The sequence below is a fragment of the Schistocerca americana genome, chromosome 4 (genome assembly GCF_021461395.2).
Source record: "Schistocerca americana isolate TAMUIC-IGC-003095 chromosome 4, iqSchAmer2.1, whole genome shotgun sequence".
NCBI classification, from domain to species: Eukaryota; Metazoa; Arthropoda; class Insecta; order Orthoptera; family Acrididae; genus Schistocerca; species Schistocerca americana.
This window is the reverse complement of record NC_060122.1, coordinates 440,866,098-440,888,525: the sequence shown is the minus strand read 5'-3', so window position 1 is coordinate 440,888,525 and position 22,428 is coordinate 440,866,098. Positions and strand designations below refer to the sequence as shown.

Genomic DNA, 22,428 nt, shown 5'->3' with positions numbered 1-22,428 from the left:
TGTTCAGCAAGCGGATATAGCTATATATAGATTATCCAATAATAAATTAGGGATTTCCTGCACATGTTAGAGATACAAGAGTTTATTGGGGAGTGAATATTGGATTAGATCATTTCTTATTGATGTCAATAATTGACGTCTATGCAAAATGGAAAAAAAACGAAGAAGCCACCTATGGATCAAAAGGAAGCTCATGTTCTTAAAGTTTACCTTGTAGAAGATAGCACAATAAGAGATCTGTACTAAATGCTGATGACAAAAACGTTAGCAAATTTGGAAACGGTAGAAGACTTCGAAGAAGAATGGAAAAAGTTAAAAACACAGCTGTATCAAACATAGCTATTAAGTTACTAGGGAAAAAAAGCAAATACAGGAAACATAGAAGAATAAGGATTTGGACGCCAGAGACGGACGGGGCAATTAAAGAAAAACAATAAGCTTTCAAGACCTATATAAATAGGCCCACTATTGTAGGGTATAATGAATATAAAGAGAAGAGAAATTATATACATACAAAAACTGTGGTATTAAAAAAAAAATAGAAAAGGCACTGGTTTAGATGTTATTAATGTGGAACTGTGGAAATATGGAGGGTTATTCCCAAATATAAGCCTTCTTCATATATTTATTCAATGTTGGAGAAATAAGAAAGTGCGAAAAGACTTAGTGAGGGCCAAAATAATATCTATCTTTAAAGAGGACGATAAAAATAAATGTAGTAACTATCGAGATATAAGCCTCCTGGGTTCAGCCTATAAAATATACGCCAAGATCCTGGATGTAAATCTTAAAAATGTCATGGAGAAGTTAATGTCTGAAGAACAATCATATTTTAGAAAACGACAATGAAATATTGACAATGTTTTTACACTGCAACAAGTTATAGCTCAGTAGGAAAACCCATTTTTTTTTGAGAAATCATTTAATAATGTGAATGGAGAAATGTTATGGAATGTCGTGGCTGAACTAGGTTATACATCATACCTCATAAATGTTATTAACAGTCTATACAGAAACACCGAAATTGTTGTAGAGATGGGAAATATAACAAGGTCAATGAGCACAATAAAGGAGGTATGACAAGGATGCTGTATTTCTTCAACAATCTTAAATATACACATATAGATGAAATTATCAGCAAATGGAAAATGTTGAGCATAAATAGAGTTACTTTAGATTGTGGCACTAGACGAAATATAATTTTATTTACAGGTAACTTAACGCTGATTACAGGGAATGAGGACGACCTACAAAGGGAGTCTGTAACTTGTACCAGATAGCCTCAGGTTACAACCTCACATTGTCGGTACATAAAACGAAAGTGATGGCATTTCAGGGCGGACTATTAGTAAGATCTAAGACAGTCTTCAATAATAAAATCTTGGAGAGTAAAACATTTTAAATGTTTAGCATGCTGCATTACTTTCCAATACAAACATGACGTGGACCAAAACATAAATTTGCTTCTGTAGTAAAAACTTTGCGGAATAAAGCTGGGAAAGAAGACCAACTGAAATTTTATAAAACGATAGCAGCACCAGGCCTTACTTATGAGAGTGAAGCATGGGCAACAACAAGACACCAAGAAAGTGGAATACAATCTCAAGAAATGAGATTTCTAGGAATAGCGGAAGGATGTACAAGGGAAGGTCGGATAAAGAAATGAAGATAAAAGAAAAGATTTAAGAATATGTAACTTAAACGAAGAAAAAGAAAAAAAGGAGAAAATGAAAAAAAAAACATATGGACCCTATAGTTGGAGAAAGATTCCCGGTAAAGGCTCTTAAGTTACGCTGAAACAAGAAAGGTGGGAAGACCATACAAGAAATGGAGCACCGTGACAGGCAATTTGGCTAATACATTAAGTGAAGAGAAATAAGAAGGAGAATATATAGTCTCCGCGGCGTACAGTTGTTGCCAAAGTATTGTGTTAAAATATAGAGTTCATATCTCAATTTTCATCATAAATGTTACCTGACTTGAGTTAATCAGGCAGCTTCTATAACATTACACCAGTCGGAGAACCATATCATGTCTGTTGAGCCAAGCATTGTGTACTCATCGTGGATTAGCACCGAACACACATTGCAGGATTGAATCTTGAGTGGCCTTAACGATGTAACGTCTAACGCTCACTGTTACTGGAGATACCAAAGAAACGCCCTGTCCATATGGCACAAAATCAACGAATTACTTAAAACCTGTAATGTTTCAGACTACACTTAAAGTGCTTCTCAGTTTCTTTCTTCTTCCTAAGCTCATAACAGGGCAGGAATTTAGAAAACGTGCTCGTAAGTAATACGTACAAACAACTCCACTGTGAGCATTCCTGTTAACTGCGGCAACTAGACCCGTAATACTTTATTGTAGGGTGAAACACTACTTCTCCAGATCTTTTATATCTTTGTATCGCAATGACGTTATTGCATAATAGTAGAGCACATACATCCAGACTAGCCCAGTATGTTTACCGAACTTTTCTGCCAACAAACAGATTAGTATCCAAGTGTTTGAGTCAGATTACACACTATGAGTTGACTGAAGTACGTGCAAGGATGTGTTTTTAAGTTACAGGATGTTTTTAAATTTCTTCTCCTTGCGTTAGCGAATGCACTGCGCCAAAATTTAGTCTCTTCGATCTTGGAGTTAGTAAGCAATTTCCATCGCATCTACTACGGGAGCGAGTATGTGTAGTACTAGAATGTATTCAGATAAAACAATAACCATTATTACTGAACGATTGTTACCATCGTCTTATTACTTCCTAATTGGTATTCCTTCTTTTTGTCTCGCACGAGTGATGTAATCTTGCAACGGCCTGTGATCGCCACCTTTTAGCACCTTTTTATTTCAATGGAGGCACCGGTCTCACAAGCTAAATTTTCGCGACGTTGTGTCACTGATGCACGTTGTACAGCTTCCCAGTGTATCACTAACAGATCTAAATTGGTACTTTAGCTGTCTGCAGCTGTGGCTAACTGATCATTACGTTTCACGCCTCTTCTTCGAGTAACTTCCATAAACTTTCTCATTTGTTACATGTACTTCCTTTATCACTTTCTTGTACTGCAGTATAAATTATTGTTGATAGTCGTAACTTGGAATCGTCGTAGTTGTAGACGAAAGTCATCGTAGTAATTAGTAGCGAGCCTATGTTTAAAGCTATTAGTTGCTACGATTATTTAAAAATTTCCTTGGTATTATATCTCATATTATTCCCGCATGCAATTCAAAGTCAGACAGTACGACACACAAGTAGCAGAGGACTGCACTCAGTGTTCTTCTTTGGTTATTTTAGAATGGAAAAGAAAAAAATCGGGGCTTGAAAATATGTTAAGTGTTCTGATATACAGTATGAACAATAGGACAAAGGCAGTGTCAGTATTTTGCTCTTCCAAACGGACATATAATACTCAAATAAACATATGCAAGGTAATTTCGGAGTTCTTTCCTTATGATCACATTTTTTATTTCGACGTCCTGCCATAAACATAAGTTGTAGAAAATTAATGTTGTGTGTCTACTTTGTAAGTTTTACACATAATGTTGCTTTATAGCCGCAGCTTTGTTGATTCATTTTATAAATGAAGATTTTATTAATTCGGAATCCCTTACACTTTTCTATTTACTATAATTACAAGATAATCGATCTTTTTCTGGCAAGATTATGTAGTTCCGTATTGTAGCTAGTCATACATAATCGAGCAGTTTCGAAGACTGTTGCGTTCCAGATAATGTGATTAGCAGTGAGGGAAGATAGTATTAGTAGTTCACTTCCTTTTATCCACTAGTCGATAACGTGGCTATTGCTTGGAGTGAATTACGGAAGTTCTTCAGACGTCAATATGGCTAGTCTAAAACACACCTTTTCCAGAATTTCTTATTGTTACGTCAAATGACTGAGTGTCTCTGAATTCAGAGGACTAACTGTAACATCCAGTGTAGGAAAACAGGGGTGGAATTGGGTTGGGTTGTTTTGGGGAAAGAGACCAAACAGCGAGGTCATCGGCCTCATCGGATTATGGAAGGACGGGGAAGGAAGTCGGCTGTGCTCTTTCAAAGGAACCACCCCGCAATTTGCCTGGAGCGATTTAGGGAAATCACGGAAAACCTAATCAGGATGGCCGGACGCGGGATTGAACCGTCGTCCTCCCGGATTCGAATCCAGTGTGCTGACCACTGTGCCACCTCGCTCGGTGAGAACAGAGGTAATACACAATGTGTACAAGAACAAAGAGCGAATGATAAGAATGGAAGGCCAAAAGACGCCTCTTCGAATTGAAAAGAATGTAAGGCAGGGATGCAGTTCTTCATTTCTACTTTTCGACCTGTACATGGAAAACGTAGTAAGGTATAAACGAAAGTCTGGATTACACTTCAGGGTGAAAGAATATCAATGATAATGACCCCTGATGTGCTGCTATCCTCAACAAAAATAACGAAGAATTTCAGGTGCTGTTGAACGAACTGAACAGTCGAGTAATCGCAGAATATGATATGACAGTTATGAAAAGAAAGACGAAAATTTTGAGTAGTAGAAATGAAGTTAACGGCAAACATAGCATCAAAATTGGTGGCCATGTACCAGACGAAGTGAAAGAATTCTGCTACCTGGGAAACGAAAAGACGTATGATAGGTAAACGAAAGAAGACTTAAGAAGCAAATTTAGCATAGGAAAGGAGAAGATTCATCGCTGAAGAAACTTACTACTACTAAACAAAGGCCTTTATTTGAGAGAGGTATTTCTGATAGTATACTAGAACACGGCTTTTTATGGAAGTGAATTAACGACAGCTACATTGGGATGAAGACGTTAGCCCGAGAGAGGAAACAGTTGGTGGGTGTTCAAACCAGTCAGAAGACTGTTAACACACACAGAAGAAGAAACCTCCAAACCTACTTTTTTTTAACGTTCTGTAAATTCGAGGAGAGTTAACGATCTCTGACAGAATTCTACAACAATTCAAGGCCCAACGCACGCATTTTGCGTATCATTGCTAAGAATGCAGAGGGTTCCTGTTGTTTTTTTCCTTTCTTTCTTTGTACCTCTTGATTTCTCTGTCTTTTACGGGGTCAACTATATTGAGGCATACATTATATGATAAAGTTTGCATGAATATATATAAGTTGGTCTCGAATTCAAGAAAAGATAGATTCAATGTCATTCAGGTAACCTGATTTATTTGTTGCTTTTCTTCTTCTTTTTCATGTATTTTCCCCGTACCTGAACATGGTCGCCTTGTTAATTTTCGTATTTGGCAATGTTAGTGGTAGAGGGCGATCGGATCCCTTTCCCGTCGGCACATTTTCTCCCCCGTGAACGAATTTTGTGTTGCCGACAGTCTGCGTATAACGCTAACCCACGTGAAAGTGTGCGAAAGTGTTATAAATGTTTGCGAATCGTTTAACGCAGGCATGTCGTGGGTACCAGCCCGGTATTCACGTAGCACTATGTGGGAAACCGCCCGAAAGCCACATCCAGGCTGGCCGGCACACCGAGCCTTGTTGTTAATTCGTTGGGCTGATTCGATCCGGGGGCCAGCGCGCCTCCCCGAATCCCGGAAGTTGCGAGCTAGCGCGCGCGGGTCTATGCGGATGGGTCAACCTGATTCCTTTGATTGGTTTCCCAAAACTGCTTATGGTGAATGCTTAACAGATTCATTCCACAATGTCAGGGCAAATATCCTAGCCTCCCAATCCTTGTCATTTTCAGCTAATGTTCCGTCTCTACTTACCCGAATGTCGACGGGAAGTCACACTCTGCCATTCACTCATCGCTTCTCCATACGTTCACATAACAGAGACGGAGGGAGACTGATGTTACGAGGGTGTTTTGTTTAAGTAGCCATAACTGAACATGAGGTGAGTGATTATAATCCCGAACCTCCTTCAACACAGGCGCTTGTCAATCACGCGACGCAGTTGCGAAGGAGAGTGTATTTCTCTCCTGGATTGTGCCTGCCATTCACTGTACCACACTTCCCTACCTATGGACCTAAATCCTTGAAATAAATCGGTCGTTAGGATTCCACGTTGGCTCATATCTTCAGCGTTAACTGTCTCTTCAGCCGATGCCTGACTTCTTAGTGGCTGCTCGAGATATGATGTAGTGCAAGTGATATTTTCTCCCTCTGTACATATGTTCCAGCATAGGAGGCACCAAATCTTAATCTACAGTTTAGATACTTGAGTTGGTATGTCTTGGTCAACGCTATAAGGAGTGTAGTTGGAATTATGACATCGGAAAAAATCATAAATCACGCTTTACTCCTGGTTCAAGGATCCCAATGAGTTCTCTCGCAATGTCCTCCCTGTGGATATATAAGGGTCCGGCAGTTCTCCACATGGAAAGCTAGTTTGGTGCCTTCCGGGAATTCCATTTACGAAATGAAATATTGCGCTAAGTGGAGTTCCACGTTTAATGCGTCCGTATGATTCAGTATGGATGTTTATCCTAAGGAAAGCGATCTAACTCCGTTAAGGACAACATTATGCTGTGAATAGGATACGGCCATCCAATTACCGACAATAAGCATCGGCTAAGCGAGGGCAGTAGTATGTCTGATCACAGATGTAACGTTGCTGGAGGCAAACACAGCATATTAAACGGTTAGAGAAGTGATTAATGATCGACATCAAATGCATAAAAGAAGAATTTGGAAATCGTTGAGCGATTTTCATGGGAGGAGATAAAGTTACGCTACGAAGGTAAGATGGTAAAGGACATCACTTCATATCATTTGTTAAATTGTCCAATTATTCGTGAAATAATGTGATGCGCGAAGAAATTAATGTTAAAAATGAAAAAATCTCAGTGTACACAGACATGGGGAAAGCAAGCGTTCGGTTATTGTCAAAACCATCAGTAAAGAGCCTTTCAGAAGACTTAAAAATTCCAACGTAAACTTAGGATCGCAAGTACAACAACTGTACAATGTCGGAATTAGGTGAGCGATGTCGTTAACTGTACATATTAAGTTAACTCGGGATGCAATCCGCGTTTAGAATTAACTGAAACGAAAGTCGCCTTCCTGGCGGTATCATTGTCAGTGGAATATTAGTCTAATGACTTCCAGCTGGCTTGCGGAAAGCTAAAACTGAAAACTTTACAGTTCGGTTAACAGATTCGTTTTACAGAAGTAAGCGGACGTCGGTTGAGAACGGGTACAGACAACAATTACTTATGTGAAACACAGCACTACAGCCTCAAGTTGTTTTTTTTATTTAAGGAAATATGTTTAATAAATAAGTGATTCAGTAGATTCACAGATGCCTCACCCGTCTGAGTAGCGTCATTTTTGGATCGTAGATGAAAACTTCAACAGAAGCAAGTAATACAATTAAATGTATTCCTGTATATGAATCTGGTCTACTAAAAATCGCAGTTATTTAAAACAAAATGATAAGATTATTTTACGATCTGACCTGTTGTTATTAGATACTGGCATGTGTACTGCCACATGATAATGATCTTATCTAAAATCTTTACCGTGAAACATAAGTTATCACAGTGTCATTCTGGTCATCAACCTTAACACTGAAGTTCTAAAAACTGTCGGATATCTTAGTCATCGCAGCATAACGGCTGCATCCCATGTGACCAGAGGTTTGTCTTACACACACGCCTTTACGATTCTCGCCTCCCAACATCTCTTCAACTATAGTTTTATCACATTCCGATGGAAAATACTGATAGAAGACTTCAGAATGACAGCTCTTCTCTTCCTTCGGCTGATTTAGGGGGTATACTTCAACTATTTGAAGCAGATAGTATCATACGCTTCTCGAAACTTGCTACGGATATTTTAACCGTTCTCCTAAAAGCGACCTCAAATTCTACAACTGGCGTTAATCTGCTGTACGAAAATGTTTTGTTACTTGAACAGGCTACGTTTGTAGTCGGTAAGAGTATATCAGTCAAAGGGCGATTAAAGAAATCCTAAAAGGCAAAGAAAAACAAGGAAATATATTACTGACGTATAAGCTCTTTAATAAAACTGAAAAGGTTGGAACGTAACCATTTTATAACCTGTTTCTTTTTATCAATTTTATTTTATTTTTGTCCTTATGTGACACGACAGTGATGGCCAACATTCTCAGATTTAGTTGATATTTATTAACTACACTTGTTACATCGCACGTACTCGTGCAGAAAGATAATACGGAGTACTTCCCCTAATGTCAATATTTCCTGCACACAAAAGTGCAACAGTAATTTTTTACAAGACATGGTTAACACGTAGAAATGAGTTGTTGATGGTAACTTACTAAACGTAGATGGGTTAGTTTTGAAGGCTGACCTGTTTTTATTGTGGAACATTGATCCATACTTGTTTAAGAGTTTTCATGGAAGACTATTACTGAAGCTTAAGCGCCTTCGACGTAACGTTAGCAGTCATATACCCCACCGAGAACATATTCAGTTTCAAAAATTCAGCGTGTACATGAGCAGAGAATGGACTTGTAGCAGAACTAGATCATGAGATCTCACACCTGATACTCGTAAATAACGTCCGACATCCACGGAATGAGCAGAGAAAGGTATACAGACTAGTAAGTGCCTTATTAGTGTTATCGCCGGCCGCAGTGGCCGAGCGATTCTAGGAGCTTCAGTCTGGAACTGCACGACCGCTACGGTCGCAGGTTCGAATCCTGCCTCAGGCATGGATGTGTGTGATGTCCGTAGGTTAGTTAGGTTTAAGTAGTTCTAAGTTCTAGGGGACTGATGACCTCAGATGTTAAGTCCCGTAGTGCTCAGAGCCATTTTTTTATCAGTGTTATCATAGCTTTGTGTTCATAAGTACAGAGAAAATACCCCAAGAAAAGATGTTGTGAGAAAGAGAACGCGAAAGTTTAGAGTTCCGTGGACTCCGATATTATCAGCAAAGCCAGGCAGGACGAGGCTTAGCGGAGAATTCGAATGCGGCCCTCTTGAGGAGACCACTGCTGCAGTTTTCCTAAAAGGATTACACGAAACCGTCTCTAATTCGAGAATATAAAACATTAGGGTGTTTGAAGCAAATTACTCTACGAGATGATTTACACACAGCGTTTATTTTATCATTAGCTTTTCTCCTAATTTGTAAGATAATTAAATTTGTTTGTAATACATCGACATCATAGAAAATTGAATGATAATTTCCTTTTAGTTCATTGCATAAATACAGCAAGTTGTCACTTAAGGTAACAAATTTTGCCATAACGGGTTTGGAGTGTTCGTACATCTTCAGTTGAAACAAGAATCAAGAGCGGAGTAAATTGATAGCATTTGATTATCAGAGTGGTGGTATGTTCGGATGCCTTTCTCGTAATCCATATATCCAGATATAACACTACAAAAATAATAGTATGAAATGGTACGAAGACGTGAATTCAGCAATAGAGAAGAAATATGGATGAGAGGCTTGAGGGAGCAATTCAGGGAGTGGTAACCGTCAATAAGACTTGAATCTGATCTATTCCAGTTGCTACTGGGAGCGCGTACAAGAAGGGCTCGCCGAGGAGATTCACAGACGCGGCAGGTTGGTATACAACATATGTAAGCAAAATAGTGTTGAACAGGTATCTTTGGATCAAAGGCGCCGCTCGTCTTGCTGAAATCTTTCGTGCAAAGTTAGAGCACCACAAAGATTATATAACACACCGTATATGTCGCGAACGGACCATGTGAGTAAGATAAGAGGGGTTAAGGTGTGTACGGAAGCATACAGATTGTTACTTTCAACTCACCCAATACGTGATTACAGTAGACCAGGATGTAAGTAAAGCTGGAACGAACTATCCTTCATCAGGTACCGTTTAGTCACTTGTGGAGTATATGTGTAGATGTAGCTGTAAATACACCCACAGTGGAACTATTTATTTTTCGATTATCTCTTTAAATGCTGCAATTGTATGCAGCATCTCTGACAATAGTATCCTCTCTCTTTTTTAACCCTTTCAGACCTAATTTTTTTCTGGAGGAAGGAAAATTTTTATTTATGTAGTAATGCTCTTATGTGACTTTTGAATGACATTAGGTAAAGAACTATACAAATATATGTACCCGTTTTCAAAGCATACTTTGCACACTTGACTTCGTTTTATAGATTAAAATAACTGCCGCGTGAAGTGGCTGCGCGGTTAGAGGTGCCATGTCACTAATCGTGCGGCCCCTCCCGCCGGAGGTTCGAGTCCTCCCTCGGGCATGGGTGTGAGTGTTGTCCTTAGCGTTAAGTTAGTTTAAGTAGTGTGTAAGTCTAGGGAGCGATGACTTTAGGAATTCACACACGTTTAAAATAACTAATTATGAAATTTTGTCTATTGTAATAAATAGTAAAATGAGCATTTAATAATTACCATGCAAAATAACAATAACAAGATTAAATTGCACAGTGGAATGTACTGAACCAACCACATCGGTGTATTCTGGTGGTCGTGAGCTGCTGCGCACTGCTACACTGACTTGTTGATATTTTCATAGTGATGCCCAACAGTTGGCAACACTTTCACGTGATGGAAAGGTTGAACATTCACAAACGTGTACCTCATTTTCCACGGGAAAGAATATTTGTGTTGCAGCTAAGACAAAGTAAAAGTTAAAATACACAATGGTAGCTAGAGGGTCTGAAAGGGTTAAAGCACATTTCATAGCTACAGACAGTGTTAGCAACTACATAGAGCTGCAAAGGAACATTCGACCTGTGTTGACTCATACATTTGCTTTAGATGTGAACTATTTGATCTGATTTCGTATGTTCGTTTGCGAATGATATATAGTGTATGAAAAAAATATGTTTACAAATATGTACAGCTATTAAGAGAAATAAAAAAGAAACAGTTTTGTTATATGACACAAATATCACAGGTGCATCGCTTCCGCCCCCCCTCACCCCCCCCCCCCCCCCCCTTGCGGTTCTTGAAGGGTTTGACGTAGCGTTCACAATTGTTTTCCCTCCTGCGTATGCAACACGCTGACATTGGAATCTGATTTGCAACACAACTACATCTTACTGCTAGGAAGGGTAAGTTATCGTTGCTGCTAGCAGTATGCACGTCGCTAATAAATAATTACACTATTACTGTTCGTGTTATGTTGCGTTTACATGGGAGTTTCTAGCGGCGTTCACAGGTTCTTGATGGCTGGTTACATTGTTATTGAATTAGTTGACGTACCTATCAATTATGAAGAAGCGGGATACAGTACTCGAACAGCAAGGCGTGTGTATGCAGTTAGTTTTTCAGGGAGGAGTTACCAAATCATGTCACATTCTAAAGACTTGATAGCCGTCTTCGTGAAACAGGATTCCTTGAAGCCAAGGAACTGGGAAGTGGTACACCTCGTTGTATGCGAACTGCTCGGTTTGAGGAAGCTGTGTTAACACCGAACTGAGGACAACCCCAGCACCGCACATGATTAACAGCCAATGTATTAAATATCTCCAAATTCAGTGTGTGGAACGTCTTGCACGAGACGGACATGCACCCAGTCAAGTGTCAGAAGATGCAACACCTTTCAGCTCATGACTTTCGCCACTGGGTGGAATTCTGCCAGTGGTATTAGATACCAACATGTAATCATCCCTGGCTTCTAAACGTGCATTGTGTTTACTGACCAGGTTGCCTCCACAAGGGAAGAATCTTCAACAGCGACAACAGCCTTGTCTAGGAGTTAGAAAATCCTAATGCAGTTCGTGTGCTCCACCACCAACAATGATTTATCATAAATGTATAGGCTAGTATTGTTAACGACCTTCTGAATGGGCCGTAGTCTCTGCCTCAGACACTCGGTGGACGAAATTACCGCATCTCTCTCCTTGAAGTACTACGGGAATGTTGGCGAACGTCCCTCTAGCTGTCAGGCAACGTCTTTTATTCAAGCGCGATGGAGTCACACCACATTTCGGCGTTGATACCAGAGAACTTTTATATTATGTTTTCCCCAATTGTCAGATTGAAGAGATAGCGCCTGTACCGTGGCCACCATGTTTTCCCGATGTCACTCCCATGGATGTACCGTTGGGAGGGGTGGGGGGGGGGGGGGGGGGAAGAGGGGCCATTTTGTGTACGAGACGTGAACTGGTCCTCCAGTTTGTTATACATTCATTAGCATGCAAATGCCAGTTGCGCATTATCGTTAACGAATTTTCAGCAACATCTCCAAAACAACATTCATCACCTGGCAGTTTGAATACTGTCTCTGAACATTACTAGGAGAAGGACATATAGGAAGAAAACGGCGCAGCTGTCGAATCTTTAGCGCAAAAATAAATGATCCTATTTGAACACCTCTGAACAGTCTAAAATTTTGCAAATGCAGTTGCTTTTTTGCACATTATACTCTTATTAACAGTGTGTGCAGTCATAAATCTTTCGTAAAAGTCGCAGGTGAAACCATTAGCAGCTGTTATAAAGACAGATGTAGTTTTCATTTTTTAAATTATATACCTTCTATTTACTTCACATGGCCTTACATGTACAATAACGTTACTGGTTCATTGTTGGGAAGGAACTCTAAGGAGTCGATTGTAACAAAAATGTCATGTTTTGACGAAGAAACCCATTTATCACACGGTAGGAAAGAAATACGGTTTTCAGAAGCACATGACATCCATCATGGACACCAGTCCTATCGGTCGCTCCCCTTCCAGAAGAACTTATGTTCCAATTGGGCATTTTGTGAACCACTGGTGTATAAAAATATGTAATCCGGGTGGTCAGTAGGTTATGTTTGCTGTCTAATTATGCTGCTGTATTTATAACTGACGTTGGTTTGGAGAAGCAAACTAACGGTTGAAATAATGTTAGACGCTTCATAAAGTTGAGACATTCTTGTTTAAGACTGAAGGAGGGTGGTCTGATCTTTGCAGTGCCACACCGATCATGATACTGTAGATGGTGGTGTACCTTTTACTTCCTGCAAAATCACTACGACGTTTTGTCTGCAGTTCACGTGGATATAACGTAACACGAAAAATATGTGTAAAAGTTAATACAAATACGAGTGCACATACTTTAGCAGATGATTCTATGAACGGTTTTGAAACTCAAAACTCTCATAACTGTACGTTCTAATCTCAGCAATTTCCTAGATACAGCTTTTTAAAAGTGTTAGAGAACTGTCAGTACATACAGCAGTAAATTAACGGATCGTACCTTGTGTTTTCTTGTCATTTTCTACCTCATAGTACGTGTTGAAGAACTGCACCGCTATCTTCAACGCATTTTTATGTTCGTTATAGATACTGCACTTCGAACAACGCTCTTTAAATTATGCCAGAGTGTATAGTGTGTAAGTATCCTAGTGGAGAACAGGCGAGCGACTTTGGAAGTAAAGCAAGAATACCATCACTATTGTCCGCTTGCTTAGTTGCGTGGTGACGTGCTCGCCTCCCATGTAAGCGGGCGCGTGTTCGATTCCCGGCTAGCTTAGAGCTTTTCTCCGCTCAGGGACTGGGTGTCGTGTTGTCCTCATCATCATTTCATCCCCATCACCGGCGCGTAAGTCGCTTGATGTGGCGTCGAATGAAATAAGACTTGCTCTTGGCGGCCGAACTTCCCCGAACAGGGGCCTCCCAAAAATGTTCAAATGTGTGTGAAATCTCATGGGACTTATCTGCTAAGGGTATCAGTCCCTAAGTTTACACACTACTTAACCTAAATTATCCCAAGGACAAACACACACACCCATGCCCGAGGGAGGACTCGAACCTCCGCCGGGACCAGCTGCACAGTCCATGACTGCAACGCCTAAGACCGCTCGGCTAATCCCGCGTGGCAGGGGCCTCTCGGCCAACGACGCCATACGCTCATTTCCATTTTTACCGCCACTGTTGGTCTGATACCCAGAATGTGTTTTACTGAAGTACGGCTCGTATATAACCGCTACGTAATGTGCAGTAGCTCCACTCTGTTGTAAGTCCAGATAACAGATACTGAAGGTACCGCTTAACGAAGACGCAGTGTTCGAGACAGCGTTGTCTCGCTAGCTATTGAATACAGAGCGTATTTTGGGTGAAGTTTTCTCTTAATGATATCCGACACCTTCGAACAACTTTCCTCCTGGTACACCTTGTGATCTGTCTGAGGTACTGAACCTCGCACAACACATAATCTTTATGCTGGAACTTAATTTTTTTTTTGCATGGGGGTGTAATTAGTAGCACATTCCATCACAGTTAGTTCATTGGAAAGAAAGAACATTATATTGCATCAGCTTCAGTTGGGTATGACAAGGAATGCTCTTCCTATTGGACCAGATAACCACCGGCGTGCCGCAATGCTTAGTACTGGGTCCATTACTATTTCTGTATTACTTATGATAATGGTCTCGGCTCTTATATTGAAAGAAGCAAAATAATTCCCTTTGATGATGAGATAAGCATGAAATGAAGACGACTAGAGCTATCCCAACAGAGTATATTGTGATATAAAAAAAAAAAACTGGGTTTCTGAATAATGACTGTCAGGTGACATACAAACGAATAGTTCGTATAATTTTCTGTACAAGACCGGCTGCCACTTCGAATGTCAACAATACCACAATGCCGGTGTATAATGGGGAGGGGGAGACATATTTAATACGGAACCTTAAAAAGAATCAGATGTGTATATTGGTAAAAACTTAAAATGAAAAATTGTAGTGTCTAATATACATAAAATAACCGACATCATTTTTCTCGTGATTGCTAATTTGGCAAGTCAAATGTCAGAAAGACAGATACAATCACTAAGTACTTACTGTCAGTTCCACACTCATATCAAGCAACAACAGTGTGTGTCTTTAATGTCCGTAAACCAACTTGCAATTAAGTGGGCACACTAGAAAATGTTCAGCGTTCTCCAAGCAACAAATGCACGTCACCATAAATGTAACGAACACCATCAGAAAAGACTTTAGGACAACAGCAAGAGGCTCTACAAAACCCAAAGGAATGCTTTAACAAACACCAAAACGGGTGAACTGTCACACGTTTGCGGTGAATATCTAACGGAATAGTGCTGGCCTCTTCCACAGAAACAATCACTAACGAAACAGTCTCTGGTAGAGCAAGTCAAAACAACAGGATATTAATAACAGTAAGACGCACAAAATAGCTTAAAAGTAAGTAGATCGAACTTCTATACCGCTATTAACTGTTACAGCTCCAGAACTGACGTAAAAATGAAAATATTGGCTGAAAATTAGGGTATTCACTTCTCTTGATTATTAAAAACCCTCTAATGATGCCTCCCATTACCAGTGGGACGTGTTTTGGTAATGAAAGCAACAAAATTTAGTGGCAAAATAAGGCTAATTAAATAAATATTCCACTCTAAGTATAAAAGAAAATTACAATCGTTAGTCACTCATATTCGAGTTTCATCGATCACGTTCATGATAGCTCTTCAAATGGGGAACTTGTAAACCGGTTCAAAAGTAATACATTTTCTCCGTACATAAACTTGGTATTTCTAATTTCCCACGTAAGGTTGTGGAACATACAGAGGGCGCTAGCAGGAATCCAAGTCGAAGGTAAACTGTTTTCCTACAACCGTAACAAATATTAAGAAAACAATGCGCCTACAATGTTTCGCGTCTGCTTATTGAAAGAGCGGGGAGGACATATGACGACTCCTGTAATTACAACAATTGTCATTGGCTAACCAATGTGCTGACATTGATAGCCAGTGCTGAAGTACACATGAGACATAAAGTATCCACAGAATACACTTCACACTCGGTGTCTCTTCTTCCACATACGGTGAGTTTAAGAAACACTGACGCCAAGGATACATAATAATCTACAACACACATGAGTAAAGATGGAAACAAAGAGTGTCCTATACCTACAGCGTCAAAATTACGGGTTGTAGAGGATGCTAAAATGAAAACGTTAAGATAGGGAACTAATGGACCAACTTACACTTTACAGCAAAAATTTAGATCATGGAAACTTCTAAAAGTGACGGGTGCGTGTTAGTGCATGAATACAACTGGGCACACATTTCTGCCATGTACTTTCATACGTCCCTGGCGTTTGTAGCACAATGAGACAGGCAGCCACGAACCTGTCAACAGGTTCTGCTGTGGTGTTTTTCGCGATTTCATACATGAACGACAGCGTGGAATCCCTCGGAAAAAAATGCGCACTGGAAACACGTCACAGTCCATTGTTTATTGTTTCTCAAGGTAGCTGCGCCAGAGTCGATGCAGAAACGTATACACATTAGTTTACGAACACGTGTCTCAAGCTCACTGAAGACCTCGTAACACCTGAAGTACTCATTTCCGACTGCAGGTTTCTCATCTCTGAATACTCACAACTTAATACATGACTGCTTTGTAAAACCGTGGTCCCTGATAGTAAAATGAAAAAACAAGACCACCTGTGTTAGTAGTTTTTTTTTAATTTTGATAAATAATTTCGGTTGGGTGCAAACTAATGAGTGTTGCAAAGTGCATTTTCCCTACAAGGTGAGGATGCAATAGAAAACTACGAGAAACATACAAGTAATGTTATAAGAAAAGTCATATGTCCAACCACGTGACAACTTGTGCAAATGTCAGCGATCTCACATAACTGGAAAAGGTCTTCATTGTAGGTTAAAAATAAAAAAGTAATCATATAAAAGATTAAAATTACATAAACATAATATGTGACATTAACGCACATGAATTGTTACGAGATATGATTGCAGTTACAAGATCTGAGTGGCATGAAAGGTAATCAATAGCTCAGAAGGGAGTGAGATGAAATTGAAGCTTGTCCCAGATGTTATTCAATGCATACACTAAGCAAGCTGTAAAAGAAGAAGGCCTTCCCGAAGATGTCTGTATGGAGTGTAGTCTTGTACGGAAGTAAAACGTGGACGAGAAGCAATATCAGCAAGAAGAGAATAGAAGCATTTGAAAAGTAGTGTTATAGAAGAATACAGAATATTTGGTGGGTAGATGGGATAATTAATGAGAAAGTACTGAATCGGGCTGGTGTAGAAAAAAGAAGGTGGCACAACTTAACTAAAATAAGGGATCAGTTCGTAGGGCAAATATCCTGGGGCATGAAGGAATCGTCAGTTTAGTAATGGAAGAAAATGTGTGTGTGTGTGTGTGGGGGGGGGGGGGGGGGGAATTGTAGGGCGAGATCAAGGGATGATTACAATAAGCAGGTTCAAATGACTGTAAGACCCGCCCACACGTTGCCAAGATTGCTTCGAGTACGCTGCAGAAGTTTGGCGGGGAAGCCCTTACACATACTTCTTACTGTCCCTCGTGGCCGTCGATATGCTTCGGATAAAGAGGTGCCCACGTGGGTACGATCATGGTTCCGTAGGCAACCGCAAACAAGTTTTCATGAATGCAGTGGCCACTTTGTCTCACAGTGAGATAAATTTATTAACAGTTATGGCCATTACTTTTGAAATAATAAAGAGTTCATTTTCTTCGTTACCACCTGTCTCGTTTTCATTTGATTTCCCCTTTATAGTTGTGCTGGAATAAGGACGTTTGCACAGGAAAGCTAAATCAAACCAGTCTCGGACTGTAGAACACAACAACAACAACAACAATAACAACAACGACGACGACGACAACGACGACAAGAGCAAAAATGTGCGGATGTATGGGAAATCAGTGGAAGGCGCCTACAGAAGTGCAATGTATACATTAGTCTGAGCGTCGAGCGTGACACTGTTGTGTTTTTGCTTGCTGTATGCAGCTGGCCGCTAGATCACTATCTACCCACGGCCATCTTCAATGACGAACGATTTATTTACACGGTTTCGGAATGAAAGCCACATGAAGCATCCTAGGTTTATTACAGAACACCATTGTTTTCGTAAAAATTTTAACATATCATGAAGATACTTCTTAATTTATATGAGGACGCTGACGTATGCTCATGTTGTCACGTGGATAACCGCGTAACATTTCTGACAATCTAGCATGTTCCGGAGTTAATTCGCGGATTGTTGCATAAATGTCGTTTTGCGATATTCGTTTTGGACTGGGGATGATCGTCGATTGGCCCGAAAGCGATTATCTAAATAAATAAATGAATATTCAGTAGCGTCTCCATAATTTTGGCCCTAAAGTCTTGACAAATACTGTGTAAACAGCAGTATGAATGGGAGGAAGTAACGTTGTGGGAGTGGTAACGCTAAGGCAGTGGTAAGTACCAAAAGATAAACTGAAGACAGATTATCGGTGTCACTAACTTTTTATTTTCTTTCACGACTCAATTCGAGGGCTTATAGCCTCGTTCGCATGAGGATATACAGACATAGCGGTCTGCATGTGTATTTCTTCTTCTAGACCTTCTTCTAGCTGTCACCAATCGTTTGTCTTACTTTTGACGTTGCTACAAATCACTTGTTACGATTCACTGGTTATCATTGTACAGCACTGAATCGATACAGAAAACGATAACAAAATTATTTACAAGATATTCCAGCACGAAGCACATTGCAGATCGCTGTATACTCAAATTTCTACAAGTGAATATCGAAACATAAAACTCAAAATAAATATTCTCTAGAGATCATAGAGGTACAAAAATATAGTGTCTTGGAAGTCAAAAGGTATTACCTGTTTGTGTTGAGAATCAAGGTTGTAAAGCTTTATGTTTGCGCAACTATATGATTTCTGGAATGTACCTATTTTGTCGACATTCAGAGTAACAAATCTCTAAATAGAACAGCCTACAAGCTTGTTCTTGCTGGAAGATTATTTAAGTAGTTTTGCTATTGTTTATATATTACTGGCCAATGTGGGCCCTGTACCACACTGGATTGATAGAGGGAACACTACAGAGAAAAAGACGAGAAGCGTGTTCCATCAGAAGTTCGCTTTTGTAAACACGAACATGCTACGAGAGCACTTATCCGTCTTCTGTGCCAGACGCAGAGAAGAGGCGTTGAGCAGAATGGAGTGGTTTAATATTAAAACTGCGATAGCGTACGTTCCTGTGTTAGTCAACTAACATATTGGTTCCTTGTGCGTATATTGCACGAAAAGATAATGGAGGTAAAATTATAAAGATAAGAGCTCACATGCGGGTTACCAGCAATCGATCTTCCCGCGATCCACTCGCATCTGGAATAGGAAAGGGGACTGGTGACAGTAGTATATATAGCACTGTCTGCTACAGACTATAATGTTGAACACGCGATGTGGATGGTTTTGAAAAAATATTCCATAATTTGAGAGACAACAGGTGGACGACAACAAGAAATGTCGAGTAAACATGGGCTCTAAAGTCCTTACCTTAAGAGCTCTGAGCACAAATTCATCTTCGCTAGTGCGAAACACATCTGTTCTACTACAAGCCCTTTGCTATTACAGAAGGACCTACAGAATGCCATAAACAAATACAAACACATTATTCTAGGTGAAACATCAGAGCTTCCTTGCTATTACGTACCACCTGCATTTGTGAGTCATATCCAGAGGAGATGCTCAGCATGCAGTCAATTCACAGTGCGGCATGCTTCGGACAGAATGATTTCGGTATCACGTACACCCTGAGAACCCTCAGGTTCGTCTCTGAAGCGCTGGCAGGCACAGATGGCGCGTACCTGTGGTGATTTGCAGACACCAAAGATTTAGAGTGTCCCCAAAACGATATAACAGTGGGATTAAAATCGAGGAGCGAGCTGGCCAACGTACTGGACTCCCCGACCTATGCATTGGCTATTAAATGCTTGAGGAAATGGGCTCGTGCTCTATCAAGCATGAACTACATCAGTCAGGACTGTGAATACGGTTTACAGTAACAGCAGTTTATGGCATGTTCTATCCATGGAATGGTCCTCGTGTGTTTACTGCTTTCTTTAGGTCGTTCCATAATAACATAGAGCTTGAAGTAGCGAAGATGAAGGTCTCCCAGTTCTTAAGGCGTCGATTTTAGAGGACATGTTTATTGGACATTTTTATCTTGTTTTGCTGCAAAGTGCCACTTCTTAAAATATGGAATACTTTCTTCTAATACCCTATATATGTAGACAGATGTTTATAATGAATGACGTCAGTGTCATACGATGTTAAGAAGGCACAAATAACAACAAATTTGTAAACGTGAGGTGGACAGCTGGATATGTCCAGGAGACGATATAAACACGCAAGTCAATGCATGCAGGATGAGAGTCTTAGGGACCGATGACGTCAGCAGTTTGGTCCCTTCGGAATTCACACACCTTTGAACATTTGATGAGAGTGTAGGGGTCAAAATGCATCGTAGAGGAAGGAAAAAAGTCAATGACGCGGATAATTAAACTGGCTACATACAGAATACGAAGTAGACTTGCATACCACTGTGTGCCTCTGAGGATCAGACGTACGTTTTCGAATCGTGTCGTGGGGTGAAATGAAACCGTGACTTGGGCAGATAATTGTTTCAGTTTCCAACCGGCAGCCCTTACCGTGCTCGGCGGCCTGCAGCGCGTACTGGTAGGAGGCGTAGGGGTCGTGCGGCGAGGGCCCCGGCGCGGGCGGCGTCAGCGGCTGGTGGTCGGGCAGCGGGCTCAGCGGCGGCGGCTTCATGTAGGCGTTGCCGTCGCTCGTGGCGAACACGCCGCCCTGCATGGCCCACGCGGCGGCCACCTCGCGGTCCGAGCACGCCTGCTGCTGCTGCTGGTGCTGCTGCTGTTGCTGGTGCTGCTGTTGCTGCTGCTGCTGGTAGGTGAGCACGCCGCCGCCGCCCGCGCCGCCGCCCGCGTACTCGTAGCCGTAGTGCTGCGGGTAGGCGCAGGCGGCCGCGTGGTAGTCGGGCGCGGCGGCGGCGGCGGCGTCGTAGTGCGAGGCGGCGGCGGGCGAGAAGAAGCCGGCGGCGGCGGCTGCGGCCGCGGCGGCGGCGTGCGCGTGGGCGTGCGCGTGCCCGTGCTGGTGGTGGTACTGCGCCGCCACCGCCACCGCCGCCGCCGACGGCTTCAGCGCCTGGCACTTGCGCCGGAAGCCGCGCGGCCGCCGCCGGAACGAGCCCTCCTCGAACATGAACTCGGACGCGGGGTCGATGGTCCAGTAGTGGCCCTTGCCCTGCCGGCCCAGCCCCTTGGGCAGCTTGATGAAGCACTCGTTGAGCGACAGGTTGTGGCGCACCGAGTTCTTCCAGCCCTGGTAGGCGCCGCGGAAGAAGGGGAAACGCTGCTGCAGGAAGCTGTAGATCTCGCTGAGCGTGAGCCGTTTGGCGGGCGAGCTCTGGATGGCCATCACGATCAGCGCGATGTACGAGTAGGGCGGCTTCTCCTGCCGCCGCACGCCGGGGTTGCCCTTCTTCGCCGGCGGCTGTTGCTCCTTGTCCTGCGTCTGCTGCTGCTGCTGCTGCGTCGCCGGCTGTTGCTGCTGCTGCTGTTGCTGCTGCTGTTGCTGCTGTTGCTGTTGTTGTTGCTGCTGCTGTTGTTGTTGCTGCTGCTGCAGAGCCTCGACGTGCAGCTGCTGCTGCAGGTGGTGCGCCTGCTGCTGCTGCTGCTGCTGTTGCAGCTGCTGCTGGTGGTGGTGCGAGGTGAGCGCGGCGTGGTGGTCGAGCTCCGGGAGCGCGCCGGCGCCGGCGCCGCTGAGGATGACGCTGTGGTGCTGGTGCAGGTGCAGGTGGTGCAGGTGCTGCTGGATGTTGATGGTCTGCTGCAGCACGGACGCGTGGTGCTGCGGCTGCGGCTGTGGCGGCGGCGGAGGCTCGTGCGCGTCGGCGGCGGGCGCCGGAGCGTCCTCGCTCTTCATCATCTCGCTGGGCTGGCGAGTAAACAACTGGCGGCCGGCCGCCGGCCCTGCGCGCGCTGCCCGCGCTTTTTGTGGCGGGGGCGGACGCGGAGGCGGGCCCAGCGCCGCGGTGGGCGTGGCCTCTCTCTCCCCTCGCCGTCCCTCCGCGTCCGGCGACGCCGACGCGCGCTGCTAGCATGGCGGACGGCGACGCCGGCCGCTCGGGCTCCCGTCCGAACCGTCACTTCCTTTTCTTAGTCACTCGTCAGAATGAGGACGGGAACCACATTGATAAATAACACCTTCTCTTTTTTTCGGAGCAGGCTTCTCCCCTCTGAAGCAAGCTCCTACCAGTGTCACCCGTTAAAACGTTCCAGGCTCTTATTCCGTGGACAAACGAATTTGTTCTAGAACCCCAACGTTTGTTCTTTATCTAAGGAGGAAATCTTCGAGGGAGGTTGTAGCTTTTATCAATGTCCAATTAACACACTAGTTCGGTATCTATTGACGTAGAAGTTCGTTTCCTTGCGCTGCTACGTAGACGCGTGTCACATGTTTTCAAAATTCGTGATGAATTGGTTCTTGCCGGCTGCTGTCGGCTACTATTGCTACCCTATCACCGTGGTTCACCCTCATCCAGATACCACTCAGCTTCACACCCTCCTCTTTTCAACTGAAATTACTGGCGTGCTTAATTATCTTTTTTTTTAAAAAAAACTACTTTATTGATACAACACAAGTTATTAGTACAATTGAAAACAAGTATTATGATACAAAT

The 22,428-nt window shown here is 42.3% G+C and overlaps 1 protein-coding gene across 1 annotated transcript in view; it reads right to left on the bottom strand.

Moving 5' to 3' along the window:
* The window catches only part of LOC124613533 (forkhead box protein L2-like), a 162,033-nt gene extending 140,184 nt beyond the window's left edge, over positions 1–21,849 (bottom strand). Inside the window, exons 1-4 of the mRNA XM_047142243.1 lie at positions 21,700–21,849; positions 21,465–21,593; positions 20,886–21,320; positions 20,378–20,600 (exon numbers count right to left, since the gene is read on the bottom strand). Coding sequence (XP_046998199.1) covers positions 20,378–20,600; positions 20,886–21,320; positions 21,465–21,593; positions 21,700–21,849 — 937 coding nt within the window. The remainder of the gene's footprint in view (positions 1–20,377; positions 20,601–20,885; positions 21,321–21,464; positions 21,594–21,699) is intronic.
* Between the last annotated feature and the right edge of the window lie 579 nt (positions 21,850–22,428).